The 21352-nt window shown below is 36.3% G+C and overlaps 1 protein-coding gene across 2 annotated transcripts; it reads right to left on the minus strand.

Annotated features, from left to right (window-relative positions):
* On the minus strand, positions 1-20579 carry LOC127833716 (methanethiol oxidase-like). 2 transcript variants are annotated; one of them, XM_052359139.1, is made up of 12 exons: positions 20417-20579; positions 18154-18320; positions 17404-17589; positions 15483-15603; positions 14620-14799; positions 13765-13946; positions 9566-9766; positions 8807-8872; positions 6688-6833; positions 5312-5493; positions 3369-3385; positions 1-374 (listed from the first exon to the last, which is right to left on the minus strand). In XM_052359139.1, exons 1-11 carry the CDS (start codon positions 20418-20420, stop codon positions 3372-3374), a joined length of 1449 nt encoding a protein of 482 aa, XP_052215099.1. In that variant the 5' UTR covers positions 20421-20579; the 3' UTR covers positions 1-374; positions 3369-3371. The 2 variants fall into 2 exon arrangements, with proteins under 2 accessions (XP_052215099.1, XP_052215098.1); XM_052359138.1 differs by lacking the exons at positions 1-374; positions 3369-3385 and having other exon boundaries at positions 3881-5493.
* Between the last annotated feature and the right edge of the window lie 773 nt (positions 20580-21352).

Consider the following 21352-nt stretch of genomic DNA (forward strand, 5'->3'; position numbering starts at 1 on the left):
TATATCCTATAAAGTTTATTAAGAATTTAGTAGTTCAAAAGCAAAAGAGGGGAGTTAACAGAAAAAAGGGGTGAGCAAATCATAAATCGTTATAATTATAAACTTATATCATATTTCAACAAACTTGGTTTAATAACAAGAAAAAGTAAACAAAACAAAACAAAACAAAATAATGCTTACACTACATCATAGATTTATGCGTGTACTGAAACGCTTTAATTTGATTACCTGTACGTAAAATATAAATATACACGTGCAAAATAATATTTCATATTATACAGTCTTTTTTGTATGCCGTCATTGTCCGAACATGCAAAAGCTTTCACATGGAACATCTTGCTTTTGATTTGGTCAAAGGTGAACCGCACTCGCTTCTGCAAAGCATTTAATTAAAATTACATTAATGTCAATGAAGGAAATTCACATATTCATCGTTTTCCCCGGGGACAAAATGGTAAACATTCAATTAATGTTGCAATAACCACAACACTATTTAGAATTAACATAAATGTGTTCACTTACTTCACGTAAACCATATGTTGCCATTACAGATACATTGATTGAGTCTATTTAATTAAAAGTTGTTTGTTTCCAGTAATACGACACAACCTTATTTTGTTTCCTACCACAATTTTTTTTTGTATTTCACTTTGAAATATCGGTCAGTTTGGCCTAAATTGACTTTTTTCCTTCATCCCATTATTTTCGCAAACTTGACATTTATATATATATATATATATATATATATATATATATATATATATATATATATATATATATATATATATATATACAACAAAATTTTACAAAAAGGCTTGGAATAGGCACTGAACAAAAGTATGTAACGCATTGTAAAATGGTAATAGAAAACAAATTTTCCGATCTACCTATCCTTTTATGGTGATGTTAGTTTCATAAAATATAACAAGAACATACACACTTACTGCATTAAAGACGTTTTCAAATGACGATATATAACATAGACGAATGTATAGAAATGTATGAATATATTAAAATGTAGCAATGTATTTAAAGGAAAGTTTGTTTTAACATCAAACCGGTGAAGGTCAGTTACTTGCGTGCAGTGTCCAATGGAATAGCCAAGTTGCAATTGGAATATGAGTTATGTATTAAAAGTGTTCCATGCATCTATGAATTTATTCACGAAATACACAGTATATTAAGTAAGACTTCAGCACGTGAGCTTTACCATAGATCGCCAAGCATTAGCCTTTTCCGCCATGCGTCATTTGGGCCCGTATTCATTAAACAATTCTTAGACTTAGGTCTTTGAATAAAGAAAATTCTTTAAATAAGAATATCAATAATTTCTAAAATTTTGATTAAAAATTGGCATTAACCACCTCTATCTACATCATTAGTCTTGTAGAACATTTTGTTAAACACATAATCACCAGTGGTAACCATTTACATTTCAACACTGGATGTATTCATCTTTGCTCTAAGTCTATTCGTTATTCTTAAGTCTTAGAATCGGTGGGTGAATACGGGCCGTCATTTAAATATAAATTTAGCATAATATTAATATCTTTACGTTAGATTGGAAATGATTAACACACTATTTCTCGACGGCTGGTAAATACAACCGTTCCATGTCTACGAATATCCCTATTTGCTTTGACAGATAAGGTACGTTACTTAGAAACTGTGTAGTGCATTATTGAATTTTTACGATCAGATCGTGCAAGACATATTCGGATAGAGCGTGATGCATGTTGTCACTGGATTGAAAACATTAACTTGACTACACGATTATGTCTGTCATCTGTTAATACTTGAGTAGGTTAGGATGAGGAAAACATTAGTGACAGGTTATAGACAGCAACATTACGATAGTTGTATACTACTTTTATAACGTTCTTATAACATTTGTGTATAATATTTTCTAATTTCAAACCAAGAACTAGTTAGTACGACAAACAATACAGATATAGAACATTTACGCAATCGCAACATACGGTAGAACGTCCGTTTTGGTATAGCCACTGTGCAAATAGAGACACGTGTTCACTACTCCTGGCAAGCCAAATGAGATTTTAAAAACATAAGGCCGATCGATTTATTTAGATTGCATGATTTTTTTCATATTATTTCTCTTTTTTATTCAATTCATGTGAATCATTAAAGTGGTGACTAAGGACTTTTTCAAAAAGTGTAATTGTAAAGTTAAGATAAATGCATTATATGCATGCAATTTTAAAATTACAGCACTGTTGTTTAGTAGCATCCTTGCTAAGAAGCAGTGCACATTTCTTAGTTCAAATGTACATGTAAATACATGGATGAAAACGGATATAATGATGAAGTATCAGAATAAATGTGCCCCCACTAAATTCTAGGTAAACCATATTGACGCAAATGCAAAGACGAGTGGATTGCTTTAAAAACGAATGCTAATTTGATTATATGGGTCATGCTCTGGGAAAACAGGGCTTAATGCTTGTGCGTAAAGTGTCATGCCAGATTAGACTGTGCAGTCCGCAAAAGCTAATCAGGAACGACACTTTCCGCCTAAACTTTATTTTCAGTAAGGAGGGACTTCATTGAAACTACAAATTCCATAAAAGCGTTAAGTGTCGTCCCTGATTAGCCTGTGCGGACTTCACTCGCTAATCTGGGACGAAACTTTACGCACAAGTATTAAGCCCAGTTTTCTCAGAACGCGACTCATATATTACCCGTTTGAATTTGTATAGAGGTTTTTGGCTCAGAATAAACCGATGTGTGTCTAGCACGGTGGTCATCACCCAAACTCATGTAAGTCATGTAAACATAATAGAAAGGTATCAGATTGAAAGCGCGTAAGAAGCGAGTAGTAAAGCTTTGTTGATAGACAAATAACGAAATAAAATTTTACGAAAATAATGTATCAATAGACCACACAGAATTTAAGCTACATGTTAATATATATTTTTATCCGACAACATGCGTATTTCGTTGGATATATGTTTACAAACTACATGTGTATATTGTTAAGTGATTATTATATTTCAAAGGAGTTTCAAATGTTGTTAGTTTTATGTTGAAATTTATTAACAGTATGTTGACATCAAGTTTCTAAACGTTTTGACAAACATCATAACAGCTCAACATAATGAACAGCACCTAGCAACTCAAGCTTTTGTATTAGTATGACAATAATTTATCATTTAAATGGTTGAATGTAAATCATAATTAGTGTTAACCCGCACCAATCTTACAACATTGTAGATGTGCAAATATATTTATACGTATTTACCACCACAACCTGATCACAAATAACCACCAACTACTAAAAAGTTTTGAAAGTCAGTGTTGTTAGTTGGTTTCTGAAAGCAAAGCTACAAATGAATGTTAATTGTAGTTACCATTTATTCCAGTGAAACTGAAAACAATTCAATTAAACAAATATCAGCAACGAAACATAAAGTTAATACAACAGTATGTATAAAAAGCTTCAATTAACAGTTTTAAGATTTTCTTGATCACAATAAATCGCAATCGACCGTCAAAGATCGAGTGAAGATATATAACCTTATATTTTAAAAACTGTAAAATACGGCATTTACATGCAACTGAATTTATGACAAGCTGCAATTCGATCACCCATATATTTAATATCACACACGCAGGTTATTCTACGCAAAGAATATTTATGAAATATTATTATTGTATATGACTTGCTATTCTCAAGTTATTATCTTAAAATGATTATAATAAAGTTGTATTAAACTAAGAATTTGTATTTAATTAAAAAAAGAAAAACAAAACAGTTGTTGAAACTTGAGTCCGTTTCTATTAATTTAAAAAAAGAACCATGAACATGGTATTTTGACACGATAGTTAGTATGGAGAAATTTGAATAAAACGAATGCATATATAAGCAGAACAATATTTAATTAAATACACAATAACAATACCGTGTTAACATGTATACATAGTTTTAATAATGGCCCATTGACGCAAGGAACCTGTAAATGTCTTATCAACACAAAACGGAAGTTGTTCAAACTGTAGTTCTATTTTTCACGCACTGCTAAAGAACACAATTTGGTTAAATGAACATATTCAACATACCTACATTGTTTTTTAGCATTGAATGTAATTGCACTTTTAAGAAAAAATCTGTATCACTAAGTAATACATTTAAAAATGTACGTGCAAATTCTACGTATCGTTGGTTCATTAAGGGGCCCTTTGCCGTATATGCGACCAAACAGTAAAAACATAAGATGTACGACGTGTACTTAAAGCGAGGATATACGATTATAAAATCACCATTATATTGTTTGAAACCTTCAAACAACACATGAATATGTACGAGTAATGTTATATAAAATGTATTTACTTTTATTCTTGTAATGGTACCGCATATAAAATGGTATTTATATCAATACAATTCATTACGGAAAAGTTTACGCCGATACTAACATGTTTACTCGTATGTGTTGCAGGACCTAAAATTGAATGTAAGTCCTATTAACAAATCTGCACGTACATATGGCAATTGACCGATAGTACATGTATACATGAATTTCGTACATGAATGATTGTGTGTTACTCAAAATTGAGGTATATCAAACTTTTGTTCAACAACCGAAATTGATGTTCTAGCAAAAACTTCTTTATTACGTGGATTACAGTATTTTCTCCAACACCCTAATATTTGTTTTTAAAAACCAATACGATCGTATATTCTTGTTCTAATGCCCTTTTGAGCGTATTTCAACTTATTAGTAGAAGGTTGGATTTAATTTACACTAATTCCGATTCCCATAGGGTCCCATTTGAAAACGCCTAATTAATAAAGCATTTTTCTTGTCTATCATATGAAAGACTTTTATCATTTCTTAAGATAAAATATGTCTTCTAGCAATAATTGCAGTCAAAAATGTAGCACCTCCAAACTTCTTATAAAGAAAATTTCGCCCAAATGCAAGCACCCTCGGGAAACAAAGTTTCGGGAGTGATTTTTTTTTGAAACCACGTACTTCAAAAAACGCACCCCAAACGTTCATCTATAAACGTAATCCATATTTAATAGAACCAAAATGTTGAAGACACATATAGCATGCAGGTAATAAATACGAAAGGCCTAGCCGCGATCGCTAAATCGCTTTTAAACCAGAAGAAATGAACTCAAATACTTAGTGTAATGTAACCTAGAAAGCTACGTCATGTGTCGGCCTTATACCAAAGTCAAAGATGTGTTCGAGAATCAAATAACCAAGACGTAGTTGTTAAGCGTGTTAACTGCACCAATAAACGTCAAGGAACTTTTACGGCTACATTCTAGAGATCGGTGATGAACCTGATTTTGGACTCGTAGCCGTCAGCCAGATATCGGAGGTGCAGTCTCCTCCAGGGTAGCGGATCTCATGCGCGAGTACGGGACCACCAGGTTCAAGGCCGAAGTCGCAGACAAAGTCAGTGTTGAGCTTAAGTCCACCCTTCTCAGTGTTGATATCGACAAGCAACAACATTGAGCCGTTCCTGTAATACAAATCGGCGTTGTGTATAATCAAATGTTTAAAGTTTAAAAGGGTTTTTGTTTATCAGATAAGCTTCTGATATTACTAATCGTAAATTTTGTTACAAAAAAAAAATAAAGAAACGTTTGAGTAATTCAATTAGATCTCTATCTATGGAAGAGATCCCAGTAATACTTATACAAATAATATAAATAAAAAGTTGCGGTAGTGTGAGACTGATAAAAATTACGTGTGCTTTGACCTTATTGAATATATTAGGGAAATTAACACGTAGTTATGTGAAACGACCATCGTAAAAAGAATGTATCTGCAAGGCGTTGAACCGCATATCATGTGTATACACGACCTGTTATGAGCCTCAAGTTGAATAAGAACTACTTGCATCTCGATGCAAATATAATGTACTCACCGGCTTGTGTATAGTTATTTTTACACGTGCAGGTACAATGTAGATAATAGACGCATTTAATTGACATATGACCTTAATATACCTTTAGATCGTCAAAAGATATATACATCAATAAGGTTATGACATGAGTCTACATTTCTACGAGAAAATATAGATTCTTGGACCGATCCGAATAGATGAGAGTGCATCTTCTGTTGTAGAATAACATATATGCAACGCATCTTTATGAAAGAGATAATCTTCATTTATAGTGAATCAACCTAACCATATTCCGATACATAAGGGACAGCCTTCAGATGAAGTATAAACTAGAGCTTTGTCACAGACGTGACTAAAAACCCCACCGCCGCATTGACAATGAATATTGTGCATGTTGTCTTCACAAAAAACAGCGGACACCATGCTCAGTGTTTAAAACGCACTTAGTGACCCCGTGACCTAGTTTTTGACCTGCCATGACCCATTTTCGAACTTGGCCTAGCCATTATCTAGATACAACTTCTGACCAATTTTGGTGAAGCTCGGATGAAAACTACTTGAATTAGAGAGCGGATACCATGCTCAATGTTTAAAACGCACTAAGTCACCTCGTGACCTAGTTTTTGACCCGACATGACCCATAATCGAAGGTGACCTACACATCATCTAGATACAACATCTGACCAAGTTTGGTTAAGATCCGGTGAAAACAACTTGAATAATAGAGAAATCCCTTAATACGGACCGACAGCCAGACAGATCGACATACCGACCGACAGACAAGTTGAATTACAAGTTAGAACCTACTTGCACATATCCGGGTAGAACTGCTTATCCCAAGGGGAGAAAAGAGAAGTGGTCACGTAGAGACGTTTTCCGTCCAGACTCAACTGAAGCATTTGGGGAGCGCCAGAAATCTCCTTGCCCTTGATTCGGGGTCGCGTCGGCTGTTCCTAATGTCAAAAAAGAACAACAATAAACAGTCTGGATTTAATTATTGTTTGTCTGAGTTTTATGGCAATAATTGTGAACACTAGAAGAACTGATTTTTTTATGGCAGTACTTAAATGTAACGCAAGCTGAATAAACAAAGGGTATTGAAAGTTTGGTTTCATTAATTAATCAAGTGTTGAAAACGTGCGAACCACGCTGTGAATGCGTGATAAGTAGTAAAGCCGCACACACAACTTAAGTATAATCAAAGTACTGACAGTACTGGTGTGACGATGCTTTTGAACAGGATTGATATAAAAGCATCGATTTAAGTTTATCTACATCACCACAATTGTATATGTGGGTACGAAAATTTTGGGTAGGAAAAAATGGGTACGAAAATTTTGGGTACAACAATTATGCCCAAAAAAAACTAAGTACTTAAAAAGATTTGGTTACGACAAAAATTTGGGAAGAAAAAATTGGGTACGAAAACAATTTGATTACGAAAAAAAATTGGGTACGAAAAATGTAGGGTACGAAAAAAATTGGGGGTACGGGGAAGTAGTACCCGTGGGGAACTTGATCCTTTCAGCGTAACTGGTAGGCGGGTTACATTCTCGATCAAATATAACAAGAAATATCTTTAAAAAGGTATTCGACGTGTATTTTCTGTACCACTTATCTTAAAAAACTGTCTGTTACAGTAAAACGTTTGTATGTTATAACATTACGTTTCAGCATATAAATTCAAAACTTGACATGCTCTTTAATTACACCATGCTCTTTAAATTCACATGTATATCATACCAAACTTTATATTTCGTTGTGTCCTTTGCTAAGTTAATGATGCTATGTGTACGGACGTGATTTCACAATCCCATATGCAAGAACATATACTTTTTCTCTTTTGATTATTGTTCTTTTTCTATAATTCAATAAGCTTAGGCATGTTTGTTCGTCAAGTACGGCAATAATTTAATGATGATTCCCGATCAAAAGTGGGTATGAGCACATAGTCGTAAGAGCACTTGAATACGTGAGTTCGCCCATGAACAAATGGGTAAGGTTAACTAAATCTCCGCGATATGACCTATTATGTGTTTAAAACAGCAAACAATATCCAACAAACGAATGAATTGTCAAACATAATATGTGCACTGATGTGGTTCTGTAATTTATGTTTGAAAAGTTTATAAAATATGCAAAATGAGAAAGCACGCAGAAGAGCGAGTATCACAGATATGATACGGCTATTATGCTGTTTATATACCATAGTCTCTACAACGTTTACAAATGACAGGTTCGAAATAATTCGTTTTCTTTACACTCATGATCGCGTTGAAAGTTAATTATACACGTTTTAATTCGCAATTTATTTGCTGAATCACGACAAATGTCAAATACAATACAGAAAATGCATAGTTGTTTCATTGATCTATAAACATATAATGGAATGAATATAACTGATTTAAAATTAACGTTTTCAAACTTATTAAATCTTTTCCCAGAATATGCTGTCCTATTTATAGCTGAGCTTCCTATACCTTTATCAATGATAATCAACGAGGTATACCGATTAGAAAAATCGAGCTATCTCAATCGGACTGGTTCGGTCTTTACATAGTTTGCCATTGAGATTTTTTTTCATGATATGATAACTTCGACGATGCTTCGCAGCAGCGTCAAAAACGAACAATAACCGAGCAATTATGGAAGCAAACGTTATCATTATTGTTCTTTGCATTTCCCGGCAACGCTCTATCTTGCTATTAATTCTCAATTGAAAACTTAAATAACGGAAAACAATGAAAATAAAACACAACTGTTTATGTTAACACGCATGCATGACCATTATTCAAAACATAAACCATATGCTCTTATTTTGAATCGATAAAATGCATTTATTCAACCGATAATTGAATGATTGTCAATTTTGGAAGCGTCTCTTACGAATACAAATATGGTATTCTCGTAGGTAAAATGTGATCACCTTCAACTCCTTGTCCTCTGTCACCCGGACGCCTTCGCCGCGACAGATACTTCCACCAAGCCAGACCTGTATAACAACGGCAACAAGTTGGTTCCAAGCTAAATGAATGCTTATAAAAAGGCATCGCGACATGTTTCTTGTTAAGTGAATGCCTATTGCAAGGCGGCCCCATGACCAAAAAGTAATGCTACATACATGGGACTCGTTCTGGGTAAACTTGGCTTATTGCACTTTAAGCGTTTATGTAATTTTTAAGAAGGACGTATCCTTTAGCGAAAATGCAGTCAGGGCGGAAAGTACTGTTCCTGATTAGCTTGTGCGGACTGCACAGGCTAATCTGGGGCGGCACATTACTAGCTTGTGCGGACTGCACAGGCTAATCTGGGGCGGCACATTACTAGCTTGTACGGACTGCACAGGCTAATCTGAGGCGGTACTTTACTAGCTTGTACGGACTGCACAGGCTAATCTGGGCCGGCACATTACGCACAGGTATTGCATTCTGATTGAAATTAAATACTTCAAGCATTTTATTTTAATCTTTCTGAATAAACGCTATATACACTCAAGTCCTAAAAATATGTAAAAAGAGTAACAAATTATGTCGAAATAACTAACACTATGTAGAAGTCAAGTAAATTCAATTATTTTACAATCATCATTATAACCCACAAAGATCATGTCTCAGTTTTTATCGATATGAAGTAGCAGGAGAATATGACGATCTAAAAAAAGCAGTAAACATTGCGGTTAACCTACCTGACCAACCAGTTTCGGGTTGCATCTATCGGTGATATCGTACTGGCGAACGTCACCGTGCGCCCAGTTGGAAAAGTACAGGAAGCGGTCATCCAGAGATAGGATAACGTCGGTGATAAGACCCGGCATATCCGGGAGGGCCCAGCCCTCCACCTTCTTGTTGGGAATGGCGATTACCTTTTCTGCGCTCCAGGTGCCCGACTTTGGAACAATAATTTCATAATAATTATGCTTATTTAAATTTAAAAAAGAACATTAACTAATATTTTAAGAATCCAAAAAGTTTGGACTAAGCTCAGTTAAAATAACACGGTCAACATAAATGATTTGTATGATCGAGTTATCTACAAAACATCACGGAGGAATTATTTTAACAGATGACCATATTTATCAACTCAGTCGGCTAAAAGGGGTGTCACCAAATTACTAACTACACAAAATACTAAGTCGGCCCATCTGCTACGTGAAAAAATGCGTCGATATTTCCTATCGCTGAGAATCTCAATATCAAAATGTATCATTCTGCTAAAAGAGATGCAAGAAGGAAATTCTGGGTGTCATGTAAATTTTTGCTTCACATGCCTACCAGCCTTTACACTGTAAATTCGTGTAAATAGCGGATTTTTTTTGCCGTTCACTTTCGGTTAAAGGTCAGTTAAGACTTAAATAATTACAACTTCTGTCACTTTCGTATGAATGCTGCATTCTGATTGTATAATTTGCTCACGTGACCGGTTTTTCATTTTCCGATGAACCCACTTTGTAGGCAAATTTAAACATGAATATTCATTTTTTGCGCGAACTTCAACGAAATACCCGGAGATGAAACCGAAACTGAACATAGATTCATACGTTATGCTGCGTTTACATTAAGTTCGCGGCAGCCAAGGCAGTCCCGTTTGTTTAAAACGTATCGCGCCGTGTGACTTTTGCAATTTTTGACCTTTAATCCAAGGTTTGCTAGGTTGTGCTAAGTTTCCTCACGGTTTATCGAGGTATCCGCGACGTGCCGTCGAAGCGAAAGCGCGGCCCTTCGACGGTGCGCTGCGTTTTCTTCCACGGTCTGTCGCGGATGTATAAATGATGCTTCAAGGTACGATGCGTTCCGTTAAGTTCCCGAAAGTTGTTTTCGTTTGTCATGCGGGTCTAACACGTTGTACACGTTTGTCATTCATTTGTCACGTTCTGTCAAGGTACCGTGCAGATCAAATGTGGACATCCGAGAGTTTTCGGGCACGGTTGTGCTCCCGGTATAAAAGAAGACTCTCAAGCAACAGCATTTATTATAACAAAATAATTCCAGTAAAATGCATGTGAACGACGAGGATGTTTTTGTGTTTGCCTACTTATTTGCAACATTAATTAAATCTTTGCATTGTAAAGAGCTGAAAAGTCAGGGAAAAGACGGAGAAGGAGGCCAAGGTCGATGTGGGTTCGTCCATAGCCATCAGAAGCTAAAAGGCAGCAGCAAGCCACTTTGATGCATTTCTTACCAGGTAACTCCGTAACGAAGATATCAACACCTTTTAGAATTATCTGAGGATGCCCCCAGAACTATTCGACGAGAACCTGGATTGAAACTAGCACTGGGGCATTTGGCTACATGGGACAATTACTCATCACTCTTCTATGCGTTTCGGTGCAGTAAGGCAGCAATTTGTCATATGGTTCCTGAAGTATGCAGCGCTATTGTCCAGGCCTACAATGACAAAGTGTTCACCGTTCCTGTGACACCCGATGAGTGGCGATCTATCTCCTAGGAATTTGAAGACAGTGGAATTTGAGACATGCAGTTGGTGCTCTAGACGGGAAGCATGCTGCTATCAGCAAGCCACCAAACACAGGTTCCCTTTACCACAACTACCCCGATATAAGGGATTTTACAGTATCCATCTCCTTGCATCAGTAGATGCCCGGTATCGCTTCATATGGATTGAAGTCGGTGGAGTTGGACATATGTCTGATGCCCAAATCTATAATGACTCCGAACTTTGTGAACTTCTTGAACAGTCTGGAATAGGGTTCCCGCAAACATGCCCTCTTCTGAACGATGACTAGAATCAGGACATACCATACTTCATTTTAGTTGACGATGTTTTTGAATAGCACGGCTTTTATATACTCATCTTCAGACCGCGCGAATCGTGTCAGACCGTACAATAACTCAACTGGCCGTAACGCATCTGCCTGCAAAACGCAGCACACCGTAACGGGTCGGAATAAACACGTAGCAAAACGGCTGTCAATTATCCTTTCTTGCCGTGGTAATTTTGACAAAACGTAACAAAACGTAGCAGAACTTGATTGCAACTTAAAAGGTCGGGGAATAAATAGGATTCCCGTCAGAGTAAGGACCCTTTTAGGGTTCTGTTACGGCCTGCTACGTACTGTTGAGTTGTGTTGCGTTTACAAGTTCTATCAAGTTTCTCATTTCCGCCGTGGCTTCCGTGGCAAATTTTTTGACAGTTCAAAATTTTGGCACGGCAACCTCGTTGTGTCACGTTTGACTATCCCGTTCCCCTACTTGCCCCACGTTTATCCCGTTTCCTCCACGGTGGTCCGAAACGTGATTGCCGTGGTCGACGGGAACATAGTGTAAACGCAGCATTAGATTAAAAAGGACTTTTATGACCTTTACCACGGTAGAATTTCAGCTTTAAGATCAGTTTGTGTTGTAATTATTTCTCATTTTTCTGCATTTCATCGGTGTATGAAAAAAACACTTAATTTATGCATAAACGCAGTCGTATACTAAGGAAATATAAAGGATAAAAGGATAATAAGGTGTTCCTTTAGGTGTTTGGTGTTGCGCGCTTAGCAACGATAAAATTATCCTTCTTTCAATTCTTTTTTACGTACCGGTAAAGTTCAATCGTCCCAATAAAAGTGTTGGGATATATGGCTCGAAGGGAATCGGTGATATTGCTTTTGAGATTTCTTTAGTAATGTAGAATGTACGCGATGTTTTAAATTAAGTGTTTTGGTTGAACAATATGCGGATTTAGAACATTGTCACTGATATCAAAAATAATTAAATTTTAAAATTGCGTGAATTGTTTTTTTTTTAACTTTAAGGAATGATATTAACGTATTATTTTAAGGGAAATTTCTTTGAAGAAAAGGTCGTTCATTTTTAGCTGATCAAAGAATGTTTATCCAAAAATAATTGACTGCTTACATCAACTGTTTTTAATTGGAAAAGGAAGATGGCGATGTAGAAATGTATCGGGTATGCCACATGCAGATTTTCAACGCATCATCAAAACAAACACAACTAGACGAAAATCAACTCGGTTATTAGTAACATTAAACAAGATGTCCCCCATATATTTGACCATTGACCTCGAAGAATGACATTGACCTTGACTTTTCACCACTCAAAATGTGCTGCTCTATGAGATACACATGCATGCTGAAATTCAAGTTGCTATCTTCAATATTTCAAAAGTTATGGCAATGTTTAAGTTTGACGCAAACAAACCAACGAATCATCAAACAGACTGGGCAAAAACAATAGAAAGTTGGTATTAAGAGGATAAGCCAGTAGCGGTTTGAATTGTATATTCAAGTAAGTAAAAATGCTTGACAAGAAGAGTTGTTTATAACCTAAAATTAACAATTTAGGTGGGGATATATGTTTAATTATGCTTGAAGTTGGTTACAGGTTTTGTATGTTGATATATGGCAGCCAACTTTGTTGTTGGTATTTTCTTTATGTGAAACAAGAATTTAAGTTTGAACAAAACCTTCTGTTTCCTACCTGAGTTTGTATCATTTGAAATTATGATTAACTTTGAATCTAGGCATTTGGCGATATTTTTTCTTGATACTGTTCTTTTTATATTAAACTGATGAGGACTACTTCGCGTGGCGTAACCGGGAAAGATCGCAAATAATTTTGATATAAGTACGCATTGATAAATGTTATTGCCCTTGTGTACTTGAATGTATCCGAATCGGCTCAGAAAGGCTTACAAAGTTCGGAAAGCCTCACCGTGGAAACAGTTTTTCAACTCGTCGGACATATTCAAGTACACAATGATACTAACATAGTATTCTCTGCGCTATCAAACTTACTGCGGTCTTGAAGTATCTGAAAAGGTTGAGCTGCCTCACCGTGGAAACCGTTTTTCAACTCGTCGGACATATTCAAGTACACAATAATACTAACATAGTATTCTCTGCGATATCAAACTTACTGCGGTCTTGAAGTATCTGAAAACGGTTGAGCTTAAAGCACAACCGACGTATCCTTGGGCCTCGGTTGGCTCATGCAGGAAACGGATCTCTAGCGGCATCCATGCCTCGGGCCCCAGGTCCAAGGTCTGGATCAGTCGGTGCTCACGCCAGTCCCAGAAGTAGAGTGAGCGGCCATATCGTCCTGTTGATAAAACACACACACGTGTGGTCGTAAGATGCCATCTCAAAAGTGCTTTACGATTTAGAATAGCGTTACGAAACACTCTGAAACACATCAAGCGTCAATTGATGTAATTAACTGGTCCTCCGTTGAATATAACCGTTGACTATAATATATATATAAATATATATAAAGAGTAGCGAAAGATAAGGGGATGTAACCAATCTATTGATGTAAATACCATTTAACCCTTTGCATGCTGGGAAATTTGTCGTCTGCTTAAATGTCGTCTGCTAGATTTCTAAAATTAGCATTTTCTTCATTTTTTTTTCAAAGAATACTATCAGAATAGCAAACAGTTTGGAGCCTGATGAGACGCCACGTTCTGTGGCGTCTCATCTGGATCCAAACTGTTTGCACAGGCCTTCAAAATTCGGTTCCCGCACTGAAAAGGTTAATTCGCCGATGAGCCTCATAAATTGCCTCGGTGTCTTTACTATATACATTCATCTAAGTATTTCTATCCCAAGTTTTAGAAATATCTTAGTTTTATGAACAAACCGTGAACTAGCCATAGGGTGATGTTCTCAATTTCCAAATATTTATATTGTTATTTAAACACTATTACTCCTTTCCCTTGAAAAGAATATACTTGTAATTGACATACGCAGTTAAGAGACCAGCAAAACCGTACCTTCCTCAACGTCCTTTGGATTAAACCCTGAGAAGAAAGCCTTTGGACTGCCCCATCCAGTGCTGACCATGACATTGTGATGAGGCTGGTACCAGTAGTCGTAACCAAACTCGGTGCCGCATCCTTTCTCCCAGGTACCCTTCACTTCGAAAGTTTCGCCATCCAAGACTACGAAACTGCCTAGAATGCACGTAGCAATTAAGAACAGTTTGGGTATGTTGATGATGCATCGAATTGCGAATACATAAAAGCTGTTTTATTTCCGCAGATTCCAAGTTTAGCATTAATAACCGTCCCCATCCACAAGCCTAACATAAGATGAAATTCAGTCACAGAAGAGGATAACATGAAGTGAATTTTAAGCTACTTTTCAAAACCTTCGTAATGGACTCATGCTGCCTTATTTCTTTTTCTGAAAACGCCCTTTAGGGATTTTTTATCGTTCAGATAACCAAAACGGCTTGTCTTTCGATTGGTCTTTAATTGTGCTACATTCCTCATGTTTGGGGTTTTACTAAAGTCATTCAAACCTTACATACTGTGTGTGCTATGACAAACAACATTTCCTGTTTTATTATCAATTTTTATTTAAACCAATTAAGATAGAATGCCTAATTTGTGTTACGTATCGGCCTCTTTGGTGTACGTTTGCGTGTCACGTGTCATGTGTCATTAACGTCACACTCGCATTACGTGGGTAGTTAGTTAACTTTCTTGTCATTTATATTTTCCAAAGAATTTGATGCATTAACAGTTTATACCAAAGACGTACGTCCTATGAAATAACTTGTATTCTAAAAGTCTTTCATGCATTAAATAAGAAGTAAATTCGTCCAAGACATGACTTCTTAGTCATACTTTACCTTTCGGGTTTTTATGACCGTCTCCCATGCAACTTATCATAATCTCGCCGCTCGCGAGACAATGTGTGGTATGAGGTGTTCCGCATTTTGCCTTCTCGTGCAGCTCTTCTGGTTCAACAATCTGGACAATGAAAACACAAGGTAAGTGTGTTGCGTTGCGTTACTCGAAGAAACGACATGCTTCGTATTAACGTCGAGAATTGTTATTTGCACAAGAAATTGACAATCCTCTAGCTGAGCGCCATAGCTGAATTACTGGGCTGAACTAAATATAAACTTTTTGCTTGCTTTCTTTACTAGAGCGCCGATGAAGTTCTGCTCGAACTTATGTGAATAATAACATTCATCGAGTTTACGCCTGTCAACTCTACATGATTCAAAACACGGGCTCCATATGTTATGCAGAACATGTTACTCCAGTCATATCCACAGGCAGCAGTATACTTATACCCCGGCTGGTGCGTTGGCTGCTGACAATGATAAAACTTCGATAAAACTGTTATTTGTTTTGTTTTTGAAGATAAATACATAAAAATGCATACCTAAATTATAATCAATAAAGTCGTGTTCTGAGAAAACTTGGCATAATGCATGTGCGTAAAGTGTCGTCCCAGATTAGCCTGTGCAATTCGCATAGGCTAATCAGGGACGAAATTTTCCGCTTTTATGACATTTTTCGTTTAATTGAAGTCTCTTCTTAGCAAAAATCCAATTTCGGCGGAACGTATCGTTTCTGATTAGCCTGTGTGAACTGCACAGGCTAATCTGGGACGACACTACGCATATGTATTGTGCCCAGTTTTCTCAGAACGCGACTCAACAAGAGGCTCAACTCGCGCAATACCATGGGAGTAAACATGACAGTCTTATCATTGCGACATTTCAAACAGTAAGAGTATCTCAATAATAAGTCCGCATATGCGAGGGGTTAGGAGCAGCTGTCGTTCAGACGCGAGTCCGTTTTATAGAATTTGAACAATTATGAAGTTAGTGGTGCGAAAGCGGTAATAAGCTTTGATCCAGTCGATGGTAAAATTAAAACAAGTAGAAATAGCAGATTCTTCAACGGTGCAATGTTTCCGTAAAAAAATGTGCAGATTAATAGTGAAAATAGATATTTATTAAGCGTAGTTTTAATATTATATCATTTTATATTTTAGATACACTGGGAAAGATAAGTTTGGACTTGATTATTTCTCTATCCGGCCTTTAATCTTTTCTGAAAGGCCAATAACTGTGTTGATTTAAGTCCGGGTTTATTTCAATGTTACTCCATTTTGTATATGATTGCTTTAGAAATTTAGATTTGGTGAATAATAAATGCATGTTTACTGTGACTAGGCATGTCCACGTGATGAAAATGTTGTTGCAAATTTATTAATGTCCTGTTGTCTAAAAAATGATATCCGAATACAGTGCATCATTACCACAATGCATTTTAATCTAAATTGGCGACCTTAACAGTTGATCTAAGGATAAATCTTATACATGACATGCGATTCTCTCATGCGGAATGTGTTAATAAGATATTTCAAAGTACATGTATTGACAAGCTATTCATTACTAATTACACTATCTTATGTCACTTTGACGTGAGGGCCAGCTACATGGATCTGTCACGTGACACACTATGACCACATAGAAAGTAAATGCAACCAAGAATGTGAACATTGTCTGAAGACTGATGAAAGTAAAGTCCAGAAAAGCTTAACATTGTACGATTTTGACTATTAACGTCAAAGTGTGATAATGTCCTTTCAGATTGGGGCATTGGTCGCTCACATAACCTGTGCTGTGACATCTATATTGAGCTGATTGTAAAGGATACCAGCAACAAATCTTTTTGGACCATCATTGTATGGAAGAGCATGTTTGTTCTGAGTCTCCTGATTTAGTTTATACATATAGGAATGGAATCGACCTTGTGTATTCTTGGTGCAAGTTTGTCAGTGCCGACGTCCACTACATATATTCGATCGCTGTCAAGGCAAGGCATGATCAAGCGGTTGCGTGACTTGGACGGGTCGTCATGGCAACTCGAACAAGCGTTCCAACCGGTGTGGTGTACCTCGTCCCCGATATATGGAAGATACATTCTGTGCAAGACCTGAAATTATTTGAAGACCGAAACAAGAAATGAGGCAACAAATCAGTTTTAGCAATTACTTTTTTTTCTACATTATCTAAAATATGTGTTAAATAATTTCGCAAAAACTAATTTATTTTCGCATTATCGCTATTTACCTGTCAACACTCTGATTCTAGGCTGCTTTTAATCGCCTTAGTTATGTAATTTATAAGCATCGTAACTCCCAAATATATATTTTATCCGTAACAATCAATAATAAAAAAGAAAATAATTTCCTAAATTAACCTTTGCAGACCAATTGAGCCGCCTTCTGATATAACTGGGCTAAATGCATGCACGTAAAGTGTCATCACAGATTAGCCTGTGCAGTCCGCACAGACTTATCAGGGACGACGCTTTCCGCTTTTATAGTATTTTTAGTTGCAAGGAAGTCCCTCCTTACCAAAAATCAAGTTGAGGCGGAAAGTGTCGTCCCTGATTAGCCTGTGCGGACTGCACAGGCTAATCTTAGATGACATTTTACGCACATGCATTAAGCCCAGTTTTCTCATAACAAGTCTCAATAAATTATTAAGCGTTTACCTGTCCATACGTTTTCGACTTTGGGTTGACATCGACTGTGGCCAGATAGTCGCATCTCTTGGTCCGATCCTGCGGCGGAACAATACACGGAATATACACAATCTCCTCACGGGCGCCGTTCCTGTACGCGTCCATGGGCGTGGCATATCCGGGGCCTTTGCAGCAAGCTAAGCATAACACAGTCATATTTTTGTATTGTTAACAATAAATTCAAATTGGTCCGAACCGCAAGTGTTATTACTTTAAGATCATTACACATACGTGTGCGTTGTGTATACACAAGATCAATAAGCTGCCATTTAAACCTGTTATAGAAAACATTTTAATATTATAATGACCATAAACAAGTAAGGATTCAAGAGACATATCGTTGCTAAAACAAAGTAAACGTTTGTACTTTTACAAAAAGAATACCTGAAACAAGATAAATGAAACCAATACGAAACATTTTCTGGATGCCGATGTTCTTTATCATTCTTATATTAGTTAAATTGTGTCTTGTTCTGAGAAAACTGGGCATAATGCATGTGCGTAAAGTGTGGTCCCAGATTAGCCTGTGCAGTCCGCACAGGCTAATCAGGGACGACACTTTCCGCTGAAACTAGATTTTCGGTAAAAAGGGACTTCCTTTAAACGAAAAATACCATTAAAGTGGAAAGTGTCGTCCCTGATTAGCCTGTGCGGACTGCACAGGCTAATCTAGGACGACACTTTACGCACATGCATTATGCGCAGTCTTCACAGCCAAGACACAATTGTTGAATCATTATTGTCTTGCAGCGACTGTTATCCATATACGAAGCAGATAATGCATGCAATGCATGCGTGCAGATTAATATTTTATGTTTATCAAACGGCAAACAAAGATCTCAATGCCACGTGTATACGTCGGCTGTAGAATCCGCTCTCAGTACGAATGCGTTACATTCAAACGTCTCTTAACGTATGAGTTATCATTGATTTATCGCAGTTTTAAAACAAACATGTCCTTTCTTCGGTTGTGAATGATCGATCTGTCATTTATTATGCGTTTTGAATTACGACGTTTGACTACGTGCATGTTATGTACTTCGATGTCCCTTTAACATCCATAGTGTTGGTTTAATGATACAATACAATATGTTGTTTTTCAATGTAAGGATTTGATTTAAAACAAATAACACAGTTTACATTAAGTAAACAAATAACTTTCAAACACACTTAAGGTAGACTATTATTCTTTTTTAAAACTCGCTAATTGATTCTATTTACACGAGGTACACATGCAAAAGACCTTATTCGATGGTGTTATGTGTTGTCATTTAAACAAAAGTGACCTTAAAACTGTGTAAATATCCCAATACATGCTGCAGTCAGGTAACCACTTTTTAGATGGTTTGTCACCCGACCATAAAAGTCATGTTTGACTGCGCTGTGTTATGATCTCTATTAACATTACAAACTCCCGAAAAAAGGCTGTGCTATCTATTTCATGTACACGCGACACGTTGGTGTTGCGTAGTTCAAATTTTAGTATATTAAACCGAAGGCATTATCTTGCTTGCTTGAATACAGTGTTAAAATGGACTTTCGATGTACACAAATATTCTGTGAACCCGATAAGCTCTTAAACTGTGTAAATGCTCAAGTTATAAAGGCTTTATGACCCGTATCAATATTTTATTTTGCCACCGCAAACACAATGCGGGGCCATTTAAAGATGTTAAGTCCTATTATGTGGGGTATTGAGGGAGTTTTGTTGCCCACAAACAATGCAGTTTCCATGAGTAGAACCTAACAGTCGATTTAAAAATATTTGAAAAAAAAATACCTACGATTGATACATTCATGAGTATCATATCGTAACCGCATATTTTTTCATGTTCTCTTTTTTTTAACTGACGTTCTAAGCCGGGTACGTTTATTCTTACATAAGTGCACGTACAGTTGAGTCAATGTCATTTTTTACAAACAAATTTCCCGCAATGGCATTAACACAATAATTATAGTGTACACATTCCACACCAACTAAGTATGAAGAATATGAATTACTGCATCTATTTCTGCGCATAGAGTTATGCAGCAAATGATTGCATGTTTTCTCAAACAATATAGCAGTACCAATAAGTTTTCCAACCTGATATTTACGTCACAGCAAATTAAATACGTCGAACACGCAAACTATTGATCATTTGCAGCCTCAACAAAATGTAAAACGCAGAACATGCACGGCATTATTGAAATACGAAGTACGTTAAATTTAAACACAAACAAATTGACTTACCCATGTCGAGAGAGAGAGAGAGCTTTCTAACGAACACAACAATCCGCAATGAATGCTTGTTAAGACTGCGAATAATCTACATACAGCTACTTCAATTACACAGTTTTGTAATGTAAACCAACGCTGGTTTAAACAACGCTTGTTTGTAAACAGACGTGGTTATGCGTTGTAGTTTAATCATATAGGTTGTTTGCAAAGGGACTTAATTCGTCGTAACATTACAAGAGTTATAGTCTAGACTTAATTACAATGTTTATGTAATATTTGTTTAGTCTAAAATGTATATCGGAATCGATGCAGATCAATGAAATCTGGATATGAATGCACACACGTTTTCATGTTAAATCGATTATAGATTTTGGAAAAGGCGAACATTTGTGTTAATTTTGTTATTTAATGTACAGTAGTATGAACCTTTATCGTTTTGAATCTTGAATCGTTTTCTTTAAAGGGGCATTTTCACAGATATTGAAGTTTGTCAGTAAATGCTTGATATTGATAAATGTAAACATTGGATCTTAAAAGCTCCAGTAAAAACAAGAATACAATTATGGAAAAAACTCAACTGGGCTCAAACCACTGACCCCTGGAATAAAAGTCTAACGCTTAGACCACTCGGCCATCCATGCTCATGCAATGAATGATGTATTTCATACTTTGTATAAGCAATCCTCGAAGTGTCACAAAATATAACGACAAAAATAGAACTGTCTAAATTATTCAATCTTTTCGTGTAGCAACGCTTTATAATTTTCCGGTTTTTAAATCGTCTAATGATGTATATAATGTATATTTTCGAGCATGGTTAATGTTCAGTATTACTGTTTCCTCACAAATATCATAACTACAACGAACATGTGCGAATCTGAAACAATTTTTTTATTTTGTCAATTTCCAAAACGTGAAAAAGACCCTTTGCGTAACTTTTCACGTTAA

Source organism: Dreissena polymorpha, chromosome 6 (genome assembly GCF_020536995.1).
Source record: "Dreissena polymorpha isolate Duluth1 chromosome 6, UMN_Dpol_1.0, whole genome shotgun sequence".
Taxonomy (NCBI): Eukaryota; Metazoa; Mollusca; class Bivalvia; order Myida; family Dreissenidae; genus Dreissena; species Dreissena polymorpha.